Genomic DNA, 20,962 nt, shown 5'->3' with positions numbered 1-20,962 from the left:
TGATATTGTTGAGTGATATTGTTAAATGAAATTTTTAAGTGAACTTGTTAAGTACTATTGTTGAATGATGTTGTTAAGTGACATTGTTAAATGATGTTATTAAGTGACATTATTAGATGATATTGTTAAAGGAGTTTCATTGACCTATATTACCTTTCTGGTAGCCATAGTGGTGCCAGCCGTGGTCGTCGTCGACGTTGTCAACGTTTCTTCAACAGAGAAGGTTTCAGCTTCGCTGCATGGATCCACTTCATCACCACATTGCCTGCAAAAGAATTCATAAAATTCCTCATTAATTTATATCTCAAGAAACATATTGAATTCTCAAGAAACAATTTACAATATTTCCGTAACTATATTTGAACTCGAGGTCATGATTCGTAATTACTAATTTTGTTCCTCATCAAAGAGGTTACTGAAGAATAAAGTTCCTGAGTCCTATTTAAAGGACTAAATGATCGAGCGAATCAAAGGTCGGAAATAACACTTACTGTTAGCGAATTACTTACTCTTCAGCGCGTCGAGAAAGGGCAAGATCTAAATCGACCGGATGTGTGTCCATCATGTGCAGGTACACTTCATCCAGAAGAGCGGCTGGTACTGTAAATAATGTGGAAGCGTGCTCCAAAAGTGCTCTCACTACATTTATTACGTCTATCCTCTCCTCCGCCCTTTCCGCCGACACCTCTGACCTTTGTCCGGGCTTCACACAGTGGAGGATGTTTGGTGCGAATACCTTGAACAAGAGAATTTAATAACAACGATTACTCACTGTTCTATTTAAAAAATACGTATACACTATTGACGCGTTGAATCGATAGTTGCGAATGTGTATCTGTATCAAAGGAATGTAACAATGTTGTTGAAATAGGAACATAAATCTAGCAATATAAGAATAATAGTATACAAGAGGCACGTAAATATTTGATGTGCTCACGTGTGTGTTATACAAGGTATCTAATTCAAGTTTTACGTTCAAATATTTTTGAGTAACATTCAAGAGATATTATGGACATCTTGAACCTTGACGAATATGACATATGTGTGTATGAACATATACACATATGTACCTAACAGAGTGTAGTATCCTGTAAGATCTTATATTTCTCGAACCGTAACACACGGAAGTTTCCCCAAAGAAAAGTGGCAATAAATTCTGCCATAACACCATAAAAAATGGCACTCGAATATCGACAGAATACAAATGAGACAAAGGTTCGGACTATTAACGCGATCCCACGCGAATCCCACGCGAGCAATATTTTTCGTGTAACTGGAATCACCCACGAGTGTATTCTTTAATTAAAATCTCCAACGGCTCGAAAATTCCAATTGATCTATTTGTGATACCGAAACGGATAAAGTGAAAAATACTCACTGTTGCCAGGTTGGTCGTGTCCATTTTGTTTCCCGGTACCCACTCGCCAGTTTCGTTCTTTTGATCTTCGCTATTCGCCGCCACCACGCTGAGAAAGTTCAGAAGTGCCCAGAGCGTCTCACGATTTGGCGTGGGCAGCAGCTGAATGAGATGCTGAAGAGCCTCTTGCTGAAGTCGCCTGTTCCGGATCTCTGCACGAGAAACGGCACTCTTTCAATGCGAACAGCCACTCGTACGTCAATGTTCGGATAAAGAGCATCAAGGGGAAACTGAACGGTGAGCACCGAATGAGTATTCTCTACCTTTTATTCCGTATATCGCGTCCAATTTAACAGTGGTTTCGATTTACTTTGAACACACGCACCTATCGGCTTGTCCGACGGAGTAGTGATGGGTTGCGGTTGCGTGTGATACTGATCAAGCGATATTAACTAACATATATACATACGCATGTTAACTTACAGATAATTATATACAGGGTGTCTCAAAATTAGTGTAGGTCCCTGAAATGGGGGGTAGTTGATGTGATTCTGAATAAGATTTCCCTTTGCAAAAATGAGGTATGAAGCTTCGTTTTTGAATTATTAAGGAAAAATACGGAACGATCAGAGCGCTAAGATTATTACGCGTTGGTTTACTACGCGTTGGTTAACTACGCGTTAGATTCCTACGCTTAGAATTACCATGCGTTGCATTATTACACGTTGAATTACTACGCGTTGAATATGCACGCTCTGGATTACTACGCGTAGAATATTCACACGCTAGGTTACTACGCGTTGAATATGCACGCTCTGGATTACTACGCGTAGAATATTCACACGCTAGGTTACTACGCGTAGAATATTCACACGCTAGATTACTACGCGTAGAATATTCACACGCTGGATTACTACATGTTAGATTACCACGCATTAGATTCCTACGCTTAGAATTACCACGCGTTGCATTATTACACGTTGAATTACTACGCGTTGAATATGCACGCTCTGGATTACTACGCGTAGAATATTCACACGCTAGATTACTACGCGTAGAATATTCACACGCTAGATTACTACGCGTAGAATATTCACACGCTGGATTACTACGCGTAGAATATTCACACGCTAGATTACTACGCGTAGAATATTCACACGCTGGATTACTACATGTTAGATTACCACGCATTAGATTCCTACGCTTAGAATTACCACGCGTTGCATTATTACACGTTGAATTACTACGCGTTGAATATGCACGCTCTGGATTACTACGCGTAGAATATTCACACGCTAGATTACTACGCGTAGAATATTCACACGCTAGATTACTACGCGTAGAATATTCACACGCTGGATTACTACATGTTAGATTACTACGCATTAGATTCCTACGCTTAGAATTACCACGCGTTGCATTATTACACGTTGAATTACTACGCGTTGAATATGCACGCTCTGGATTACTACGCGTAGAATATTCACACGCTGGATTACTACGCGTAGAATATTCACACGCTGGATTACTACATGTTAGATTACCACGCATTAGATTCCTACGCTTAGAATTACCACGCGTTGCATTATTACACGTTGAATTACTACGCGTTGAATATGCACGCGCTAGATTACTACGCGTTGGATATCCACGCGCTGTATTACTACGCGTTGGATTACTACGCGTAGGATTATCACTCGTTGCATTACCACGCGTTGCATTACTGCGTGTTGGATTATCACGCGTTGGATAACTACGCGTTATCCGAAGTTGTCGCTCTCGCGTCTGCGCATGCGTAATCCTCGCACTGTAATTGGTCCGTGTTTTTCCTTAATAATTAAAAAACGAAGCTTCAAACCCCATTTTTGCAAAGGAAATCTTATTCAGATTCACGTCAGCTACCCTTCGTTTCAGGGACCTACACTAATTATGAGACACCCTGTATACAAACAGACATAAACATATAGATATGGTATCGATACCAAAGACAATTTCACAGCTTCAGATGTACATTATAAGATCACAAGACAATCTTCTTTTTATGACAATCTTCTTCTATTCTTTTTAGTCTTCTACTTTGTACGAATGATACATATTTGTCATATCGAAATATTGATTACTTCAGTAAAATACAGTTATATTCCATAAAATTATATAAAATTATACTTCTCAAATCACTTGTATTTTAAACTTTCTTTGTGAGCTACAACGTGCTTGAACAGTATCGCGAGCGGTCGCAACCCATCACTACTCGAGAGGATATCAAATAGAATTACCTATACGCGTTTGAGATCCTCAACTGAGTAAATAATTGATTTTACAATTTCAATTCTATGCCGTACTATCAAATATTAAAACTGGCAAGTTTCAAAGATGCGACAATTGTATTTAATTTATTTAATTTGCAGAAATGGCATATTGTGTTAATAATGCAATCACTAGAACGCTACTTTTGAAATGCTTCGTTAATTCAAGATTGTTCAGAAATAAACGTGAAGATATAAATCCTTCCTCCAAGATGGAGGGACTTTGGGGTCTTTATGGACTCTTTCGCACACAATAGAAAGTGATATATCGTAAAATTATAGCGCCGTGAGGACAAGTGTCGTATTGTATTGTCCGAGAAGCTTTGAACCCATTAGCGCTGGTTATCTTTCTAGTGGGTGGAAATATCAAAGCTAAGTTACAAAATTTTGTAATTATTTATTGATAGAATTGAGCTTTATTTAATATGTATCATTACATTTATTAATACTTTACACGACACGTGTCTGATAGGCGGGATAGAGCGACACGAACTGCACGAACGCACAATGCCTTCCGAGACACCAACGCATCAAAGACAAAACACGACGCACGACCAGTGACGTACACGCCGAATATCCTCTCTTTCATTTATGAAGTGACAGTTTAAATTTATTGACCTTGAGATGTCCTAAATTTATGAAATTTTGATAGACTTCAATATTATTGAATATGATAGACATTTAATTTAATCAATTTGATAAACTTGGAGTAACTTTAAGCTTGTTAAACTTGAGGAACCTTAAATTCATTAAATTTTGATAAACCTTAACATTATTGTACTTGAGATACTTTAAATCTATTAAATTTGATAAACATTAAAAGTGTTAAATTTCAAAAACATTAAACTAATTCAATTTTGGTAAACATCAAAATTTACTAAAATTGAGGAAAATTTAATTTATTCAATTTTGGCAAACATCAAAATTTATTAAAATGGAGAAACATTTAATTTATTCAATTTGCTGATATTTAAGTTTATTAAATTTTAAAAATCTCAAGTTTATTAAAATTGAAGAACCTCCAATGAAATTCAAGAATCCTTAAATTCATTAAATTCCATCAAAACTACTTATAGCCATTGCTATAATTTGATCAATCAGATGATTACAAATTAACGAAGCTATTCAAAAATAGTATTACAGACTACATCATAAAATTAATGCAATATTTGACCAAACTAGACTAACCTAAAAGAGTTAACCATTTATTATAGCTTTAAAAATAAAAATAACCGATATAGTTTGAAAATAGAAATATCCAAAAATATTGTATTTAAACTTCTTGAATTATTTCTACAACACAAATTATATAAAACAACAATTTTAATCCGATCAAATCACCTCCGAGTTTATAAACTCCAAAACCCGAAACTTTCCCGAACCAGGCGTATTTCAGACAGAAAACGATTTCCACGAAAATGGAACTTCGTATTTATCCTGGAAACAATTGCTCGCGCTTTAAACTCATCGCTAGTTTAGAAACTGAGCTTGCAATATGATTACCGCGAGATTATCACTGCTATTTTGAGCACAGACAACCGTCCATTTATTTATACAACGAATAATCTCGTCGCAGCGACAGTAACAGCGAATCCTCAACCCGATCGTTTCAAGGTGCGAATATTAATCAAGCTCAGAATCGAGCTGCATAACCTTCTTAACTTAAGCGGCTTATTTCGGTTGATCGTGATTTTCAGCTTTGGCCTTACTTTGCGTGTGGACGAAGGCTTGGTACAAATCCCTGCAGAGCAAAGGGTCGGGCAAATCCCGAAAAAACTCCTTCAACAGAGCTGCTACGTCGTGGGGACACTGATCGGGACCGATTTTCGTCTCACGACCGCAGTCGAAGTCTTCTCGCAGCTGTAACAAGAATTATTCAATAAACTGAATGAACAACAACAAATCGGATGAGGGATTGTTCATTAATAACATGTTGATTGGTACCTCAACTATATGAGCTAGTTGAAAAATAAATGGTACTATTTCTAACAAATTTTGTCAAATATTTTTATAATATCAGGGGACCTGTTTCTAAACACTTCTCGAACACATTGAGTTTCCACCAGCTGCTGAATGAAGGTTCTTCGACATCGAATCTCGAAACCTCCTTTCATGGATACAAACTTAGTACAGGCATCGATTGAGATGAATTTCTTGTTAAAATAATAGGGGAATAGTAATATCGTCTTTTTATATTAAATTCAAGTACATTTTTAACAAGTTTTTATTTTTAACGAACGATGTAATCATCCTCGTTACCTTTTGCGATCCACTGTGCAAATTTTCAATGATCAATAAAAATCAATTGGTTTTCAAGCAAAATAACTGGAGATGCATTTTGGATGTCATAAAAATTTTCAAATTTTCTGGCACTGGAAAGTATTGCGATCGTAATAAATGGAAAGCGTTTGGCATTAACCAATGCACTTAGATGAACATTACAAATGTTTTTGGTAGCAACTGTACTCTTGAGGAACTCAAAACGCATACAATGGCGGATGAGTACTTCTGGTATCTAGCCCATTCACATAAAATAACAAAGAAAAATTTAAGATTTAATTATTTACAAGTAAACAAGTCAAACCTTCAAATGTCTAGCACGATATTAAAGTACACAGCGAGCTGATAAATGACGGTCAAATATTGACATACGCAGAAACGATATTACTTTCCGGTCCCCCTGATATTAACCCTTTGCGCTCGAAGTGTGACTCACATTCGTCATTCGGTTTGATACAATTTAAAATTACTTTTTAAATCTTGGATGGCTGAAATTTGTTATTGAAATAGAGTTAGAGAACTTTTGTGAAGGATGACTTCTTTATTCGTGATTACGACTGCTGTTTTTTAATAAGATATTAACTGTTCAAGTTGATCGAGTAACTGTTCAAATTACAAATGTTTTAATTGTTCGCAAACTATTGATAGGATTGATACAAAATGTGGAGGCTAAAATTGATCATGTGTATGGTTGGTTCTAGTGTCAAAATCTTCTTGGTCTTATAAATTGCAATCTTAACTGAAATGTATCAAATGATCCAAAACACTGTCTGACTCATTCCCAAACTTGTGATAACATTGATACAAATATGGAAGCTAAAACCATTTAAACCCGTTCTATAGTTATAATCTTTTGGACCTAATTTATATATTACAATTGTAACTGAACTTTACCAAATGATCAATAACACTGTCTTACTATTCCCAAACTTTTGATAAGTTTGATACAAAATATCAAAGCTAAAATTGATCATTTGTCTGATTAGTTCTAGTGTCAAAATCTTATTGATCTTGTAGATCGCAATCTTAACTGAAATGTATCAAGTGATCCAAAACAGTCTTACTCATTTCCAAACTTTTGATAGCATTGATACAAATATGTTAGCTAAAACCAATCATTTGGACTACTTCTAATGTTAAAATCTTATTAATCCTCCTTTGTAGATTGGACTTTTAACAAAACTTTATCAAATGGTCACAAACACTATCTTGGTAATCTCCATGTATTTTATAAAATTGATACAAAATATGGAACCTAAAACCGGCTTTGTGCATAATTGTCCACATTGCTGGATTAATTGCTCAAACTCTAAATGTCTCAATCGTTTCAAAACGTTTCCGAATTGAGGAAAATTTAATAATTTAAAACTTAACACAGTCCAAATAATTGACAGAGTAGAATTTCAACAAAATTGCAATCAGTTGTTCGTTCTTTGTTTTTACTTTATTCCACAATTTTTAAAACACCTTGTACAGAAAATTTTAATCTCGTGATAAGTATTCGAAAAATTCCCACCTGTCTCACCCTCTTCTTGGAGGGTGACACCCGAAACACACCGAGGGTTCGAAGTCCCGTGTTTTCCAGGTGCCTGATGCATTGTCTGACTATGCATGGAACAGCGTCCCATTCCCCTGGAGGACCCCCTCCTCCGCTGTCGCTCAGCTCCAGCACTCCAGAATCGCTTCCGGTTAAAGCTCCTCCTTTCGACGACAAAGACTCGCATGATCCACCCTGAAACAATTTTTATTTTCTTGAACTGTTACGTCAACGTTGTACGCGTACGTAGAATTGTTTCTTATTTGAGCTTTCGCACAAAGGATGCATCGAGTGTTATGTCATTCAAAGAAATTCCGACGGTATTCTGAGAATGCTTTCACGTATAATCTTCTGGAATTTCAACAGTGAGTTGTTATGGAAACTTTGTTGGAGAACGGATGTTTTTATAATTTATTTATAAGAATTGGTGAATTATTAATTTAAATTAACGTTTCAATTTTTTTAATTTGGTGAATTGGGGTTTTGGGGATTTGGGGATTTGAGGATTTGAGGATTTGGGGATTTAAGGATTTGGGAATTTGGGAATTTGGAAATTTGGGAATTTGGGAATTTGGGAATTTGGAAATTTGGGAAATTGGAAATTTAAAGATTTGGGTATTTGGGGATTTGGGGATTTGGGGATTTAGGAATTTGGGAATTTGGGAATTTGGGAATTTGGGAATTTGGGGAATAAGAGATTTGGGAATTTGGGAATTTGGGAATTTGGGAATTTGGGAATTTGGAAATTTGGGAATTTGGGAATTTGGGAATTTGGAAATTTGGGAAATTGGAAATTTAAAGATTTGGGTATTTGGGGATTTGGGGATTTGGGGATTTAGGAATTTGGGAATTTGGGAATTTGGGAATTTGGGAATTTGGGAATTTGGGGAATAAGAGATTTGGGAATTTGGGAATTTGGAAATTTGGGAATTTGGGAATTTGGGAATTTGGAAATTTGGGAAATTGGAAATTTAAAGATTTGGGTATTTGGGGATTTGGGGATTTGGGGATTTAGGAATTTGGGAATTTGGGAATTTGGGAATTTGGGAATTTGGGAATTTGGGGAATAAGAGATTTGGGAATTTGGGAATTTGGAAATTTGGGAATTTGGGAATTTGGGAATTTGGGAATTTGGGAATTTGGGAATTTGGAAATTTGGGAAATTGGAAATTTAAAGATTTGGGTATTTGGGGATTTGGGGATTTGGGGATTTAGGAATTTGGGAATTTGGGAATTTGGGGAATAAGAGATTTGGGAATTTGGGCATTTGGGAATTTGAGAATTTGGGTATTTGTTAATTTAATAGTTTGATAATTTAATAATTTGAAACTTACTACTTTGGTAATTTAGTAACTTCATTTTCTAATGTGCCTATTCAACAATTTACTAATTTAATTTTTTCATAAATTAGAAATTTCACAATTTGTTACTATAAAAATTCCAATATTTAAAAATCCAACAATCTTAATATTTTAATACTTTTAAATACGAAAACTTGAAAATTAAAAAATTCAATAATATTAAATCTTATAAATATAAAAACGCAAAAATTGAAGAACTTAAATGAATTCCAATAAATTTCTTTTTAAAAATTAAAATCTAATTCGTCAAATTGCCCAGACGTAAAATCTCGCAAAGTTCGGTTCTCTTAATTAATCCTCTGCTAAAATTAACGCTCTCTCATCTCGATTCTATTCGTGTCTGTGATCTGTGACGTTTTCGCCGTCGTCGACGAGTTGAAGGTACACATGACGTCGACGAGGGAAGTGCAACACCACGTCGACATTGCTTTAAAAAGATCAATCGAGCTATTTAAACGTGTGCCATTTTGTCGAGTCACTTGTGAAAGTTTTATCAACAACATACACGTGTTCGCGTGACACGACATCTGACAAAACGTGAAATCAAACGTAAAATCGCTCTTATTCATCGATTATCGTGGAGTTATCAAGGTTTTTTAGATAAAACTGCATGAGGGAAGGATTTTAAAAGATTCTTTTGGGTTGGTTTTATAATTCTGAGGATTTATAAGTTTTTAGTTTGGAGATTTTGGGATTTTGGGAATTTCAAGCTTTGGAGATTTGGGGATTTGGGGATTTGGCGATTTTGAAATTTGGGAATTTTAGGAATTTCAATAATTGAGAATTTCGGGATTTCGGGATTTAGGGATTTAGGAATTTGGCAATTTGGGAACTTTGGGAACTTCAAGATTTGGGGATTTGGCGATTTTGGAATTTGGGAATTTTAGGAATATTAAGATTTGGGAATTTGGGGATTTAGGGATTTAGGGATTTAGAAATTTAGGAATTTGGCGATTTGGGACTTTGAGAATTTGGGAACTTTGGGAATTTCAAGATTTGGGGATTTGGCGATTTTGGAACTTGAGAATTTTAAGATTTGAGAATTTGGGGATTTAGGGATTTAGAAATTTAGGAATTTGGCGATTTGGGACTTTGAGAATTTGGGAACTTTGGGAATTTCGAGATTTGGGGATTTGGTGATTTTGGAATTTGGGAATTTTAGGAATTTCAAGATTTGAGAATTTGGGGATTTAGGGATTTAAAAATTTAGGAATTTGAGAATTTGGGAATTTTGGGAAATTTGGGAATTTGGGAATTTCTATATTTGGAGATTTCGGGATTTGTGGATTTGGGGTTTTAAGGATTTGGGGGTTTAATAACTTGACAATTTGGTAATTTAGTAATTTGGTAATTTGAGAATTAGGGACTTTGAGAATTTGGGAATTTGGGAATTTGGAAATTTGGGGATTTTGGAATTTGGGCATTTGATAACTTGACAATTTGGTAATTTGGTAATTTGAGAATTAGGGACTTTGAGAATTTGGGAATTTGGAAACTTGGAAATTTGATATCTTGATAATTTAGGAATTTGGTAATTTGGAAATTTGGAAATTTGGGAATTTGGGAATTTGGGAATTTGGAAATTTCGGAATTCGGAAATTTCGGGATTTGATAACTTAACAATTTGGTAATTTGGTAATTTAGTAATTTTGAAATTTGGTGATTTGGTAACTTGGTAATTTAGCAATTTGGTAATTTAATAATTTGGAAATTTCATAATTTCATAATTTTGAAGATTTTTTATTTTTCAGTTTATTATCCTCAAGACTTTATCTATACATCTCTAGTTTATAACGCTAAGAATTTTGTTATCTCTAATTTATTACTTTAAGGATTTATACATACTTTAATTTATAATTCTAAGAATTTCGATATCTACAATATGTAATTTTTGAAATTTTCATATCTCCCATTTATAATTCCAAAAATTGTTATATCTGTAATAAAAGCAAACATTATTTTCGAAATTCATTTAAAAAATTTATTTAGTATTAATTTCGTCAAACTTTAATAATAAATTTTGAATGTAACTAAACTACCTTTTTCACCAAATTATTTCCACAATTTTACACATTATTTAATAATACCTTATTAAAATTATTTTCATTAATTTCATCAAACTTCAACAATTTTAATAATAGAGTTAACAAAGTCCGATATTTTAACAAATTACTTTTACAACAAATTTTACGTTTCATCAGATAATACTTCAATGAAAATATTCTTCCTTCATCAAACTTCAACAATTTTCCCAATAAAATTAAAAAATAATCTCAACTCTTAACAAATTACCATTTCAACAACGTTACGAATAATCACACGATACAAGCATTACAAGAAATGTTACAGAAACCAGGAATCCATCATCTACCCGATGTGATAACAAATAATCGAGCAGATATGAAAGTCCGAAACGATCGGTCACGAGCGATTAATCATCTCGAGGTAATAAATCAAACACCTCGGTGTTGAATTTGATAAGCGATACATATCAAAAGATCACTTTCCTTCGAGCATATGTAAATTCGAGGTCGATTTTATTGATTATATTACCGGAAGTCGAAGGTGGAACTGTCGTAGTCATCCAGTACGTTAAATAGATGTTATTTCCACGAAGCGTGAATCACATTTCTCTATTTCGCGAATAGATCTACTACTTCCAGGAAAGTTTAAGAAACTTCATGGTCAAACGGCTAAAATTTCCTGTATTTTTAAAATTTCCACGTTTTATTGCTCTTTTCTTGTTGCTTTCGAGTTTAAAATTGTATTTTAGTGTTTTGATAGTTGTGTCTAGATGTGGAATGTTAATGATGAGGAGAAAATTATGAGAATTATTGCAAAATTTTGGGATATATTATAAAATTATGGTAAGTCATGGGAATAAATTAAATTAAGTGATATAGGATTGATAGTAATATTTTATGTTTCAAATTATAGGTCAAATTTGGAGGTTTTGAAGTTGGAAGTTTAGAAAGTGGACATTTTGAAAATTGATGATTATAGAATTTGGTACTGTTGGGGTTTGAAGATTTAGAAATTTGGAGAATTAGCAATTTAAAAATTTGGAGATTTTGGAATTTGTGGGTGATTTTGGAGATTTCAAAATTTGGGAATTTGGAGATTTAGGAGTTTTGGAGATTTGGAGATTTGGAGATTTGGAGATTTGGAGATTTAGGAGTTTTGGAGATTTGGAGATTTGGAGATTTGGAGATTTGAAGATTTGGAGATTTGGAGATTTGGAGATTTGAAGATTTGAAAATTTGGAGATTTGGAGATTTGGAGATTTGGAGATTTGGAGATTTGGAGACTTGGAGATTTGGAGATTTGGAAATTTGAAGATTTGGAGATTTGGAAGTTTGGGATTTAGAAATTTGGGAATTTGGAAGTTTGGAGATTTAGGAGTTTTGGAAATTAGAAATTTGGGAATTTGGAAGACTAGAGATTTAAGAATTTTGGAATTTAGAAATTTAGATTTATGGAGTCTAGAAGTCTATAAATCCATAAATCTAGAAAACCAGATACCTATAAATCTCTAAATCTATGAATCTAAATATCAGAAGTCTAAAAATTTACAAATCTATAAATCTGCAAGTGTACAAGTTTACAAATTTACAAATCTACAAATCTGCAAATCCTCAAATTCATAAATTTATAAATCTGCAAATCTTCAAATTCACAAATCTATAAATCGCAAATTCACAAATATACAAATGTACAAGTTTACAAATTTACAAATCTGCAAATCCTCAAATTCACAAATCTATAAATCTGCAAATCTTCAAATTTACAAATCTACGAATCTACGAATCTATAAATCTTCAAATTCACAAATCTACAAATCTATAAATCTTCAAATTCACACATTTACAAATGTACAAATGTACAAATTTACAAATCTGCAAATCCACAAATTCACAAATCTATAAATCTGCAAATCTTCAAATTCACAAATCTACAAATCTATAAATCTTCAAATTCACAAATTTACAAAATTACAAATGTACAAATGTACAAATCTATAAATCTACAAATCTCCAAATCCCCAAATCCCCAAATACACAAATCTTGAAATCTTCAAATTTACAATTAAATTCAGAATTCGTTTCTTCGCCTTAAGAACTGGTTAAACAAACATTATTATATGTTTTCGTTACAAAACTTGAAAAGCGCATTTGCAAAATCGGTTTCCACACAGTTCTCCAATATTACATAAAGAATATCTCTCAAAACAAACGATGAAATATTGCTCCTCATCCTCCAGATCTTTGAATTACAAAGTCGCATTTCCTTTCTGAAAGCCAAACATCCCCTCTCCAAAACACCGCAAAATAAACTTCGCAAGACAGAATTTCTGAATCTTCTCAATTTTCTATCACAAACTCTAAAAATCATTTCCTAACAATTTTATCTACCAGATTTGGAGATTTAGAGATTTGAAGGTTTAGGAGTTTTGGAGATTTAGAAGTTTGGGGTCGTGGAAGTTTGGAGATTTAGACGTTTTGGAATTTTGAAATTTGAGGATTTGGAAATTTAGAGATTTAGGAGTTTTGAAATTTGGGAATTTAGGAATTTTGATATTTAGGAATTTAGGAATTTAGGAATTTAGGAATTTAGGAATTTAGGAATTTAGGAATTTAGGAATTTAGGAATTTAGGAATTTAGGAATTTAGAAATTTAGGAATTTAGGAATTTAGGAATTTAGGAATTTAGGAATTTGTAGATTTGGAGTTTTGGTAGTTTGAAGATTTAGGATTTTGGAGATTTAGAAGTTTTAGAATTTTGAAGTTTGAGGATTTGGAAATTTAGAGATTTTGCAGTTTTGGAATTTAAGAATTAGTTAATTTGTAGATTTGGAGTTTTGGAAGTTTGAAGATTTAGGATTTTGGGGATTTAGAAGTTTTGGAATTTTGAAATTTGAGGATTTGGAAATTCAGAAATTTTGCAGTTTTGGAATTTAGGAATTTGTTAATTTGTAGATTTGGAGATTTAGGATTTTGTAGAAATTTTGGAGATTTGACCATTCTACGTATAGAGCTAAAAAGATACATGTTTAAAATATGTTTGCTCGAGCAGAGAGATAAATCTTCCATGAAGCGTAATTTTCGCGAGGAGAAGATTAAAAGGGTAGGTTTAGTTTGTGACTCGCAACCGATGGAATTTCTTTCCACGCTGGAAAAATTTCGCCCACACGGAAAGAATGCGTCACGAGCTCATAAGGGACCTTTCAATTATTTACACTCTGAATAGAACGTTTCCCGTGGAAAATAAATCGAGCTACTTTGTATACATCCTTGCAAGTTTCCGTTCAATAAAGGGAACACTTAATGGCTTCGAGCCACTGAATGGAGCATTAATTATTGTCTTTTTTTTTCTTCTACCACCGACGCATTGTACCGCATGATTTTTAATACGGTTTCTCTTAACAACATTATAATGAAGCTGGTCAATTAACCCTGCGCTTATAAACATTCCGGGTAATTTTTTTTCGATCAGCGGTTCTCAACCTTTTTGTTTTATTATTTCCTAGATTTTTAATGGTTTTAGAAGTGGTTCAATCGACTTTTTATAGGCTTTTGGTTAGGTTGGGTTAAATAGATTAGGTTAGGTTTTCAATTTCTTCAACTTTATGTTAGGTTAGGTTCTCAGTTTTCTCAACTTTAGGTTAGGTTAAGTTTTCAATTTTTTCAACTTTAGGTTAGGTTAGTTTTCCAATTTTTTCAACCTTAAATTAGGTTAGGTTAGGTTTTCAGTTTTTTCAACTTTAGGTTAGGTTAGGTCAAGTTTTCAATTTTTTCAACTGTAGGTTAGGTTAGTTTTTCAATTTTTTCAACTTTAAGTTAGGTTAGGTGCGGTTTTCAATTTTTCAACTGTAGATTAGGTTGGGGTCTCTGTTTTTTCAACTTTAGGTTAGGTTAGGTTTTCAATTTTTTCAATTTTAGGTTAGGTGAGGTTTTCAATTTTTTCAACTTTAAGTTAGGTTAGGTGCGGTTTTCAATTTTTCAACTGTAGAATAGGTTGGGTTCTCTGTTTTTTCAACTTTAAGTTAAGTTAATAATTATTATTGTATTAGGGATTTATAATTAGTGCTTTAGTAGAGTTGTAATTAATAATTAGTATTTTAGTTGGGTGTAATTAAGGATTAATAGTTTTGGTTATAGTTAACAGTTAAAACTATAGGATGTTATAGTTAATATTTAGTACTTCAGTCAATTATAATTAATAATAAATAGTTCATTTGTTTGTAGTTAATAATTAATACACTTGTCAGTTATAATTAGTAATTAATACTCTATTTGATTGTAGATAATAATTAATACACTTGTCAGTTATAATTAGTAATTATTACTCTATTTGATTGTAGTTAATAATTAATACTTTAGTCAGTTATAATTAATAATTAACACTCCAGTTGATTATAGTTAATATTTGATATAATAAAAATAATAATACATATTAATGTATCCTAATGTATACAATAATTTTTACTATTTTTACCAAAATTTTATTAAAATTAATTTCATAAAGTTAGTGATTTGTTATTAATCTAAAATTAGTGATTTATTATTAATACAAAATTAGTGTTTTGTTGTTAGTATAACATTAGTGATTTATTGTTAGTATAAAATTAGTGATTTATTGTTAGTATAAAATTAGTGATTTATTGTTAGTATAAAATTAGTGATTTATTGTTAGTATAAAATTAGTGACATATTATTAGTATGAAATTAATGATATAGTGTTAGTATAAAATTAGTGATTTTTTGTTAGTACAAAATTATAAACTTCTTCTTAGTACAAACTTATTGACTTGCTAGTATAAAATCAATGATTTGTTGTCAGTATAAAACTAATAACTTCTCGGTATAAACTTCTTGTATTCGTGTTAATACAAAATTATAAACTTGTTATCAGTACAAAATTACTAACTTCCTAGTATAAAATAACTAACATTTCAGTACAAAACTATCAAAATATAAACCAAAATTAAAAATTCCAAGATAATGTAAAAACTCAGTTCACCGAAACGATTAAATGAATTAACGTAAAAATTAGGTAATGCGAAAACAATGACGAAACAGAGTTGCGTCTGGTTAAAATAAATTCCAGTACATACGAGCACAAGCCTTTGTGTGCGGCCCATAAATCGAAAAATCAATACGCAAAAACGTAAACGCTCGGAAATTAGATCGGATCGTGTAAATCAAGAGGCACAGGTCGAATCTTCGACTTTCTTAAAATAACGCAACGAACGTCCGAGTTCTTGGCTGGAGAACGAAGAGGAAAAGAAAAAAAAATTTTTGCTCCCCGGCCAGGTGGCGCCGGTGCTTCTCGAATCAAAACATTTACTTCCGGTCGGGAGAGCTTTCTAAAAAATAGATTCGGTTAAAAGATGGAATAGAAGATTAATAATTTGAGGATGTGGTAATATCGGATTAGAATCTCTTTAGGGATAAATGTACATATGTTGGTGCAAGAATATATGTGCTATATATGGTGTCTGAAAATTAGAGGGCAAGAATGGATGACTGAAGTTACTGTGTTCATTGCAGTGTACTGTGTTCATTGATAAGAGCTTTTAGATCTAATAATCTAGGTCTAATAATAAAACTTTCCAAATTTTTATATTTCTAAATTTTCCATTTTTCAATTATTCAATTATTCAATTTTTCAATTTTTCAATTTTTCAAATCTCTGAACTTTTAAGTCTTCAAATTTTCTATTTTACTAGTCTTCTAGTTTTCTAGTCTTCTAGTTTTCTAGTCTTCTAGTTTTCTAGTCTTCTAGTTTTCTAGTTTTCTAGTTTTCTAGTTTTCTAGTTTTCTAGTTTCGTAGTTTTCCAGTTTTCTAGTTTTCTAGTTTTCTAGTTTTCTAGTTTTCTAATTTTCCAGTTTTCTCGTTTTCTAGTTTTCTAGTTTTCTAGTCTTCTAGTTTTCTAATTTTCTAATTTTCTAATTTTCTAGTTTTCTCGTTTTCTAGTTTTCTAGTTTTCTAATTTTCCAGTTTTCTCGTTTTCTAGTTTTCTAGTTTCCTAGTTTTCCAGTTTTCAAGTTTTCCAATTTTCTAATTTTCTAGTTTTCTAATTTTCTAGTTTTCTAGTTTTCTAGTTTTCTAATTCCCTAATTCTCTAGTTTTCAAGTTTCCAATTTTCTAAATTTCTAAACTTTCAAGTTCTCAATTTTCAAGTTTTTAAATTTTCAAATTTTCACATACTTAAATTCCTAGATATAGAAATATAAAAATTTCCAAATTTCCTTATCCCTAAATTTTTAGATTTCCATATACATCGATCTACAAATCTCAAAGTCAACAACTACTAATGTCACCAAATCTTTAAGTTCCTAAATACCTAGGACAAATTACCACATCTCCACATTCCTAAATACTCAAAATCCAATGTCCCGAAATTTCTTATTCCCTAAATTCCTGCTCCATAAATTCCCTAAATCCCCAAATTCCTATCCTTCAAAATTTCTAAACCTCCAAATCCCTATGTCCCAAAATTTCTTGTTCCCTAAATTCCTGCGCCATAAAATCCTTAAATCCCAAATTCCTACTTCTAGAAATTCCTCACTTCCCAAATTCTTAAATCCCCAAATTCCTGTATCCAAAAACTTCTAAATTCCAAGTCCCTGTATACCAAAATTTCTTCCTCCCTAAATTCGAACACTATAAACCCCCTAAATCCCCAAATTCCTACTTCACAAAATTCAAATATTCTCAAATTCTCAACTCTCTAAAAATGAACGTCCAAAAAACCTCTTCCTACGCCACATATTCCCTAAAGAAGCCACACTTGTCCTTCAGCACACACGCAAATAATTAAAATAATAAAAGTTCATACGAATCGAAGAAATTAAAGACGCGTAACGCATAACGTCTAGATAACTTCGTTGCACCCATTGGCATTTAATTGCACCGAACGTTAGTTAAATTCGGTAAGAGAATTTGGCAAGGATAGAGTTGTCGGCCGTCTAGCGATAGAATACAGAATGTGCTGTTTCTGCCGGCGTCATACTGACGTATCCGTCAAAAAATAACCACTTGCGGCCCGTTTCTCGAACGTTGAAGCTCGTAGCTCTCGCAAGTGGCCATCGATGAACGCCCTCGTCGAGATCCTCCGCCACTCTGACGCAATCCATGACGCCATTCCTAGTGGAAAGCTATGGTAAATCGTGTAACCGTTTACACTAATAACATTTCACAGGAGGAAATAAAAAGATGAACAGGGCTAGCATAAAATTCGTTTTCAAAGGCTGTATCTTCGAAAGTGTTGCATGTACACACGTGGACGATATGTAGGATTTTTTCACAAAGATGATTTGGGAGAAAAATATTATTGATGACTCTTTTTATAATATTTTATGTATATATATATTTTAATAAACATAGTGTTAATATTTAAATACGTTTTACTGCGGCGTAACAAACGGACATCTTTACACACTCAAGCTTTCCATTCCCCCGATTCTCCTCGTTTTTCAATCATACCAACCCAAACGTTATCTCAATCATGCCAACTTCATTCGCTCAGCACTCTAACCAACCTCACTCATATTATAATACCCTCATCAACCTAATCATAGTGTGGTTGAGGGTGAAAATGGGGTTGTTTTTATGTATGTAGGTATGGATAGATGGCGTGCTATAAGATATTAGGTTAAGTTTGGTTTGTGCAATGGCAAGTTAGGAGGAAATGTCTCCTAAACGCCTTCAGAAAACAAATAAATAAATAAAATAAATCAACCTAATCAAATTGTAAAAATTAACCTCACAGACTAAGTTTCCACCGAGGGTTCAAATCGGGTTAGAGTCGGGTTAGAGTCGGATTGAGGTGAGCGCTCTTATGGTGGAAACACCAAAGTTGAAGTTGAACTCTACCCTATAAAATTGTAGGGTAGCGTTCAATTGAGGTTCAGTGGAAACTGAATGTTGCCAACATAACAAATTCAAATTGCATTGTGTATCACGTGTTGTATTAATTTGTGTAGACAAGGTTATTATTACTTTTTGTCGGTGATCTTGTAATCTGAGAAATAATTTTTGTACGTTATTTTGATATTGTAAAATTAATATTGCTCTCCTTTACATGTCAGAATATGGTAGTTGACTTTGTGCAGTGGGTTCAACCCTGCCGCAACTCCAACGTAACTTTGATCTGATGGAAACAGGCAAGGCAACTGAACTCTGACCCGACTCAAACCCGATTTGAACCCTCGGTGGAAACTTAGTCACAGATGACACGGCTCACCGTTGCGTTAGTCTGCTGTTTTACAAAAACGTAATGCGACCTAAAAAATTCTAAAAACCTAGGTTCTAGGCATCAGTGTCAGGTACTGCATCTGTGCTGCAGTGTAAGACAATTGACAGGACTATGCTACAAAATGTGTGTAACGAGTTTGGTTATGGAGCTGTGTCGTGTCACCAAAGGGGTACATACTGAACATTTGCAGAGGTGTATAAACTTGATGAGTTAGTGGTTCTTTTCATATATCTTTCATGTGTATCGTGTCACCTAAGGTGTCCATATTGAATATTTGCAGGGGCTGTATAAACTTGGTTTGTAGTTCTTTTTACGTCTTTCGTATACGTATAGTACTTCTGAAAATATAGCCTTTTCAACCCGAATGAATAAATTAGGCTAGCCCTGTATTTGCTTCGCGATCGCAACATGTAGTACATGTTGGGGGATACCTACTATGTATGTACATAGGTAGAAGAAGAATGAGATGTACAGATATACAAATACATATGAGATATATAGAGATTTTAAGGTCGATGAAATTATTAAACGTGTATGAAATTAACGAAAACGACACTGAACACGATTATTGTGGATTTTATGACGACTGACGTCAGGGACGACCAAGTATTGTCAATGATGAATTATAGGGGTTTACCGTGGTTCGATTCTGTGAAAAATTATTGACAACGGTATCCATACAGTTTTTTATGAATTCTATCGATTCGACGTTGATGACGACGGGTTATTGTCGTCACATCGTCGTCAAAATCTATGTACAGCAAAAAGGTGTCTACAAAATTGCAAAATTACAAATTGCAAAATTACAAATTGCAAAATTGCAAATTGAAAAATTACAAATTGCAAAATTACAAATCGCAAAATTACAAATTGCAAAATTACAAATTGCAAAATTACAAATTGCAAAATTACAAATTGCAAAATTACAAAATTACAAAGTTACAAAATTACAAAATTGCAAAAGTACAAATTGCAAAATTACAAAGTGCAAAATTACAAATTGCAAAATTACAAATTGCAAAATTACAAAATTACAAAATTACAAAGTTACAAAATTACAAAATTACAAAATTACAAATTGCAAAATTGCAAAATTGCGAAATTGCGAAATTGCGAAATTGCGAAATTGCAAAATTGCACAATTGCAAAATTGCAAAATTACAAATTACAAAATTACAAATTGCAAAATTGCGACCTGTAGCAGACAAAGAAGTAGACAAACGAACAAATGCACCTCGACTCCCATGAACCTCATTACCTTCGAATTATAATTACTATTAATACAATATATTATTCACATATTCTACATTTTCTCTAAAGAAAAATTTTGAGAACTCGCATTTAACACTAAAACTACTAAACCAGTCAAATAACCGCTCCACAAGCTTCTTATTACAAGGAACACATTTTGTAAAAATACATTTCTTGAAATCAGAATTGATCTTCATCAAAATAAAGAATAAATGCGTGTACTAATTTATGTTTCGTCGTTTGTTCATTTATTTTTTAACTTCATTTTTAATTTCAAATTAAGTACACATTATATGTCGGTAGGTTTAGCGTTAATATCTAAATGCATATATTTGAGAAGTCTTTTTCACAAACGAATAATCTTTCGAAGGGATTTATGGCGCATATTTTGATCGTTGATCAGTTACGTGGAAACAAAATGGTGGAAACCATTCGACGCTGAGATGACCTTTTCACAGCTTGCAGCAGAACTAACCTTATTTCTGCGTAGAATAGGAATTCGAAATTTTTCATTATCTGCATGACATTTACGGCAGAAGTATGAATATGTTAAAATATCGATTTTTGTAGCGAGGATAATCGTATTTGAAAAGAATAATTTTAGTGCTG

At 33.0% G+C, this 20,962-nt stretch overlaps 1 protein-coding gene across 1 annotated transcript in view; it reads right to left on the bottom strand.

The window, feature by feature from the left end:
* Window positions 1–20,962, bottom strand: part of RhoGAP102A (Rho GTPase activating protein at 102A) — a 61,678-nt gene that overhangs the window by 9,608 nt on the left and 31,108 nt on the right. The window contains exons 5-9 of the mRNA XM_076538428.1: window positions 7,460–7,675; window positions 5,373–5,523; window positions 1,379–1,569; window positions 510–736; window positions 154–265 (exon numbers count right to left, since the gene is read on the bottom strand). Of these exons, the coding sequence (XP_076394543.1) occupies window positions 154–265; window positions 510–736; window positions 1,379–1,569; window positions 5,373–5,523; window positions 7,460–7,675 (897 nt within the window). The remainder of the gene's footprint in view (window positions 1–153; window positions 266–509; window positions 737–1,378; window positions 1,570–5,372; window positions 5,524–7,459; window positions 7,676–20,962) is intronic.

This window comes from Megachile rotundata, chromosome 12, assembly GCF_050947335.1.
Source record: "Megachile rotundata isolate GNS110a chromosome 12, iyMegRotu1, whole genome shotgun sequence".
NCBI lineage: Eukaryota > Metazoa > Arthropoda > Insecta > Hymenoptera > Megachilidae > Megachile > Megachile rotundata.
Note: the sequence above shows the minus strand (reverse complement) of the source record. Positions and strands in the feature narration are given on the sequence as shown.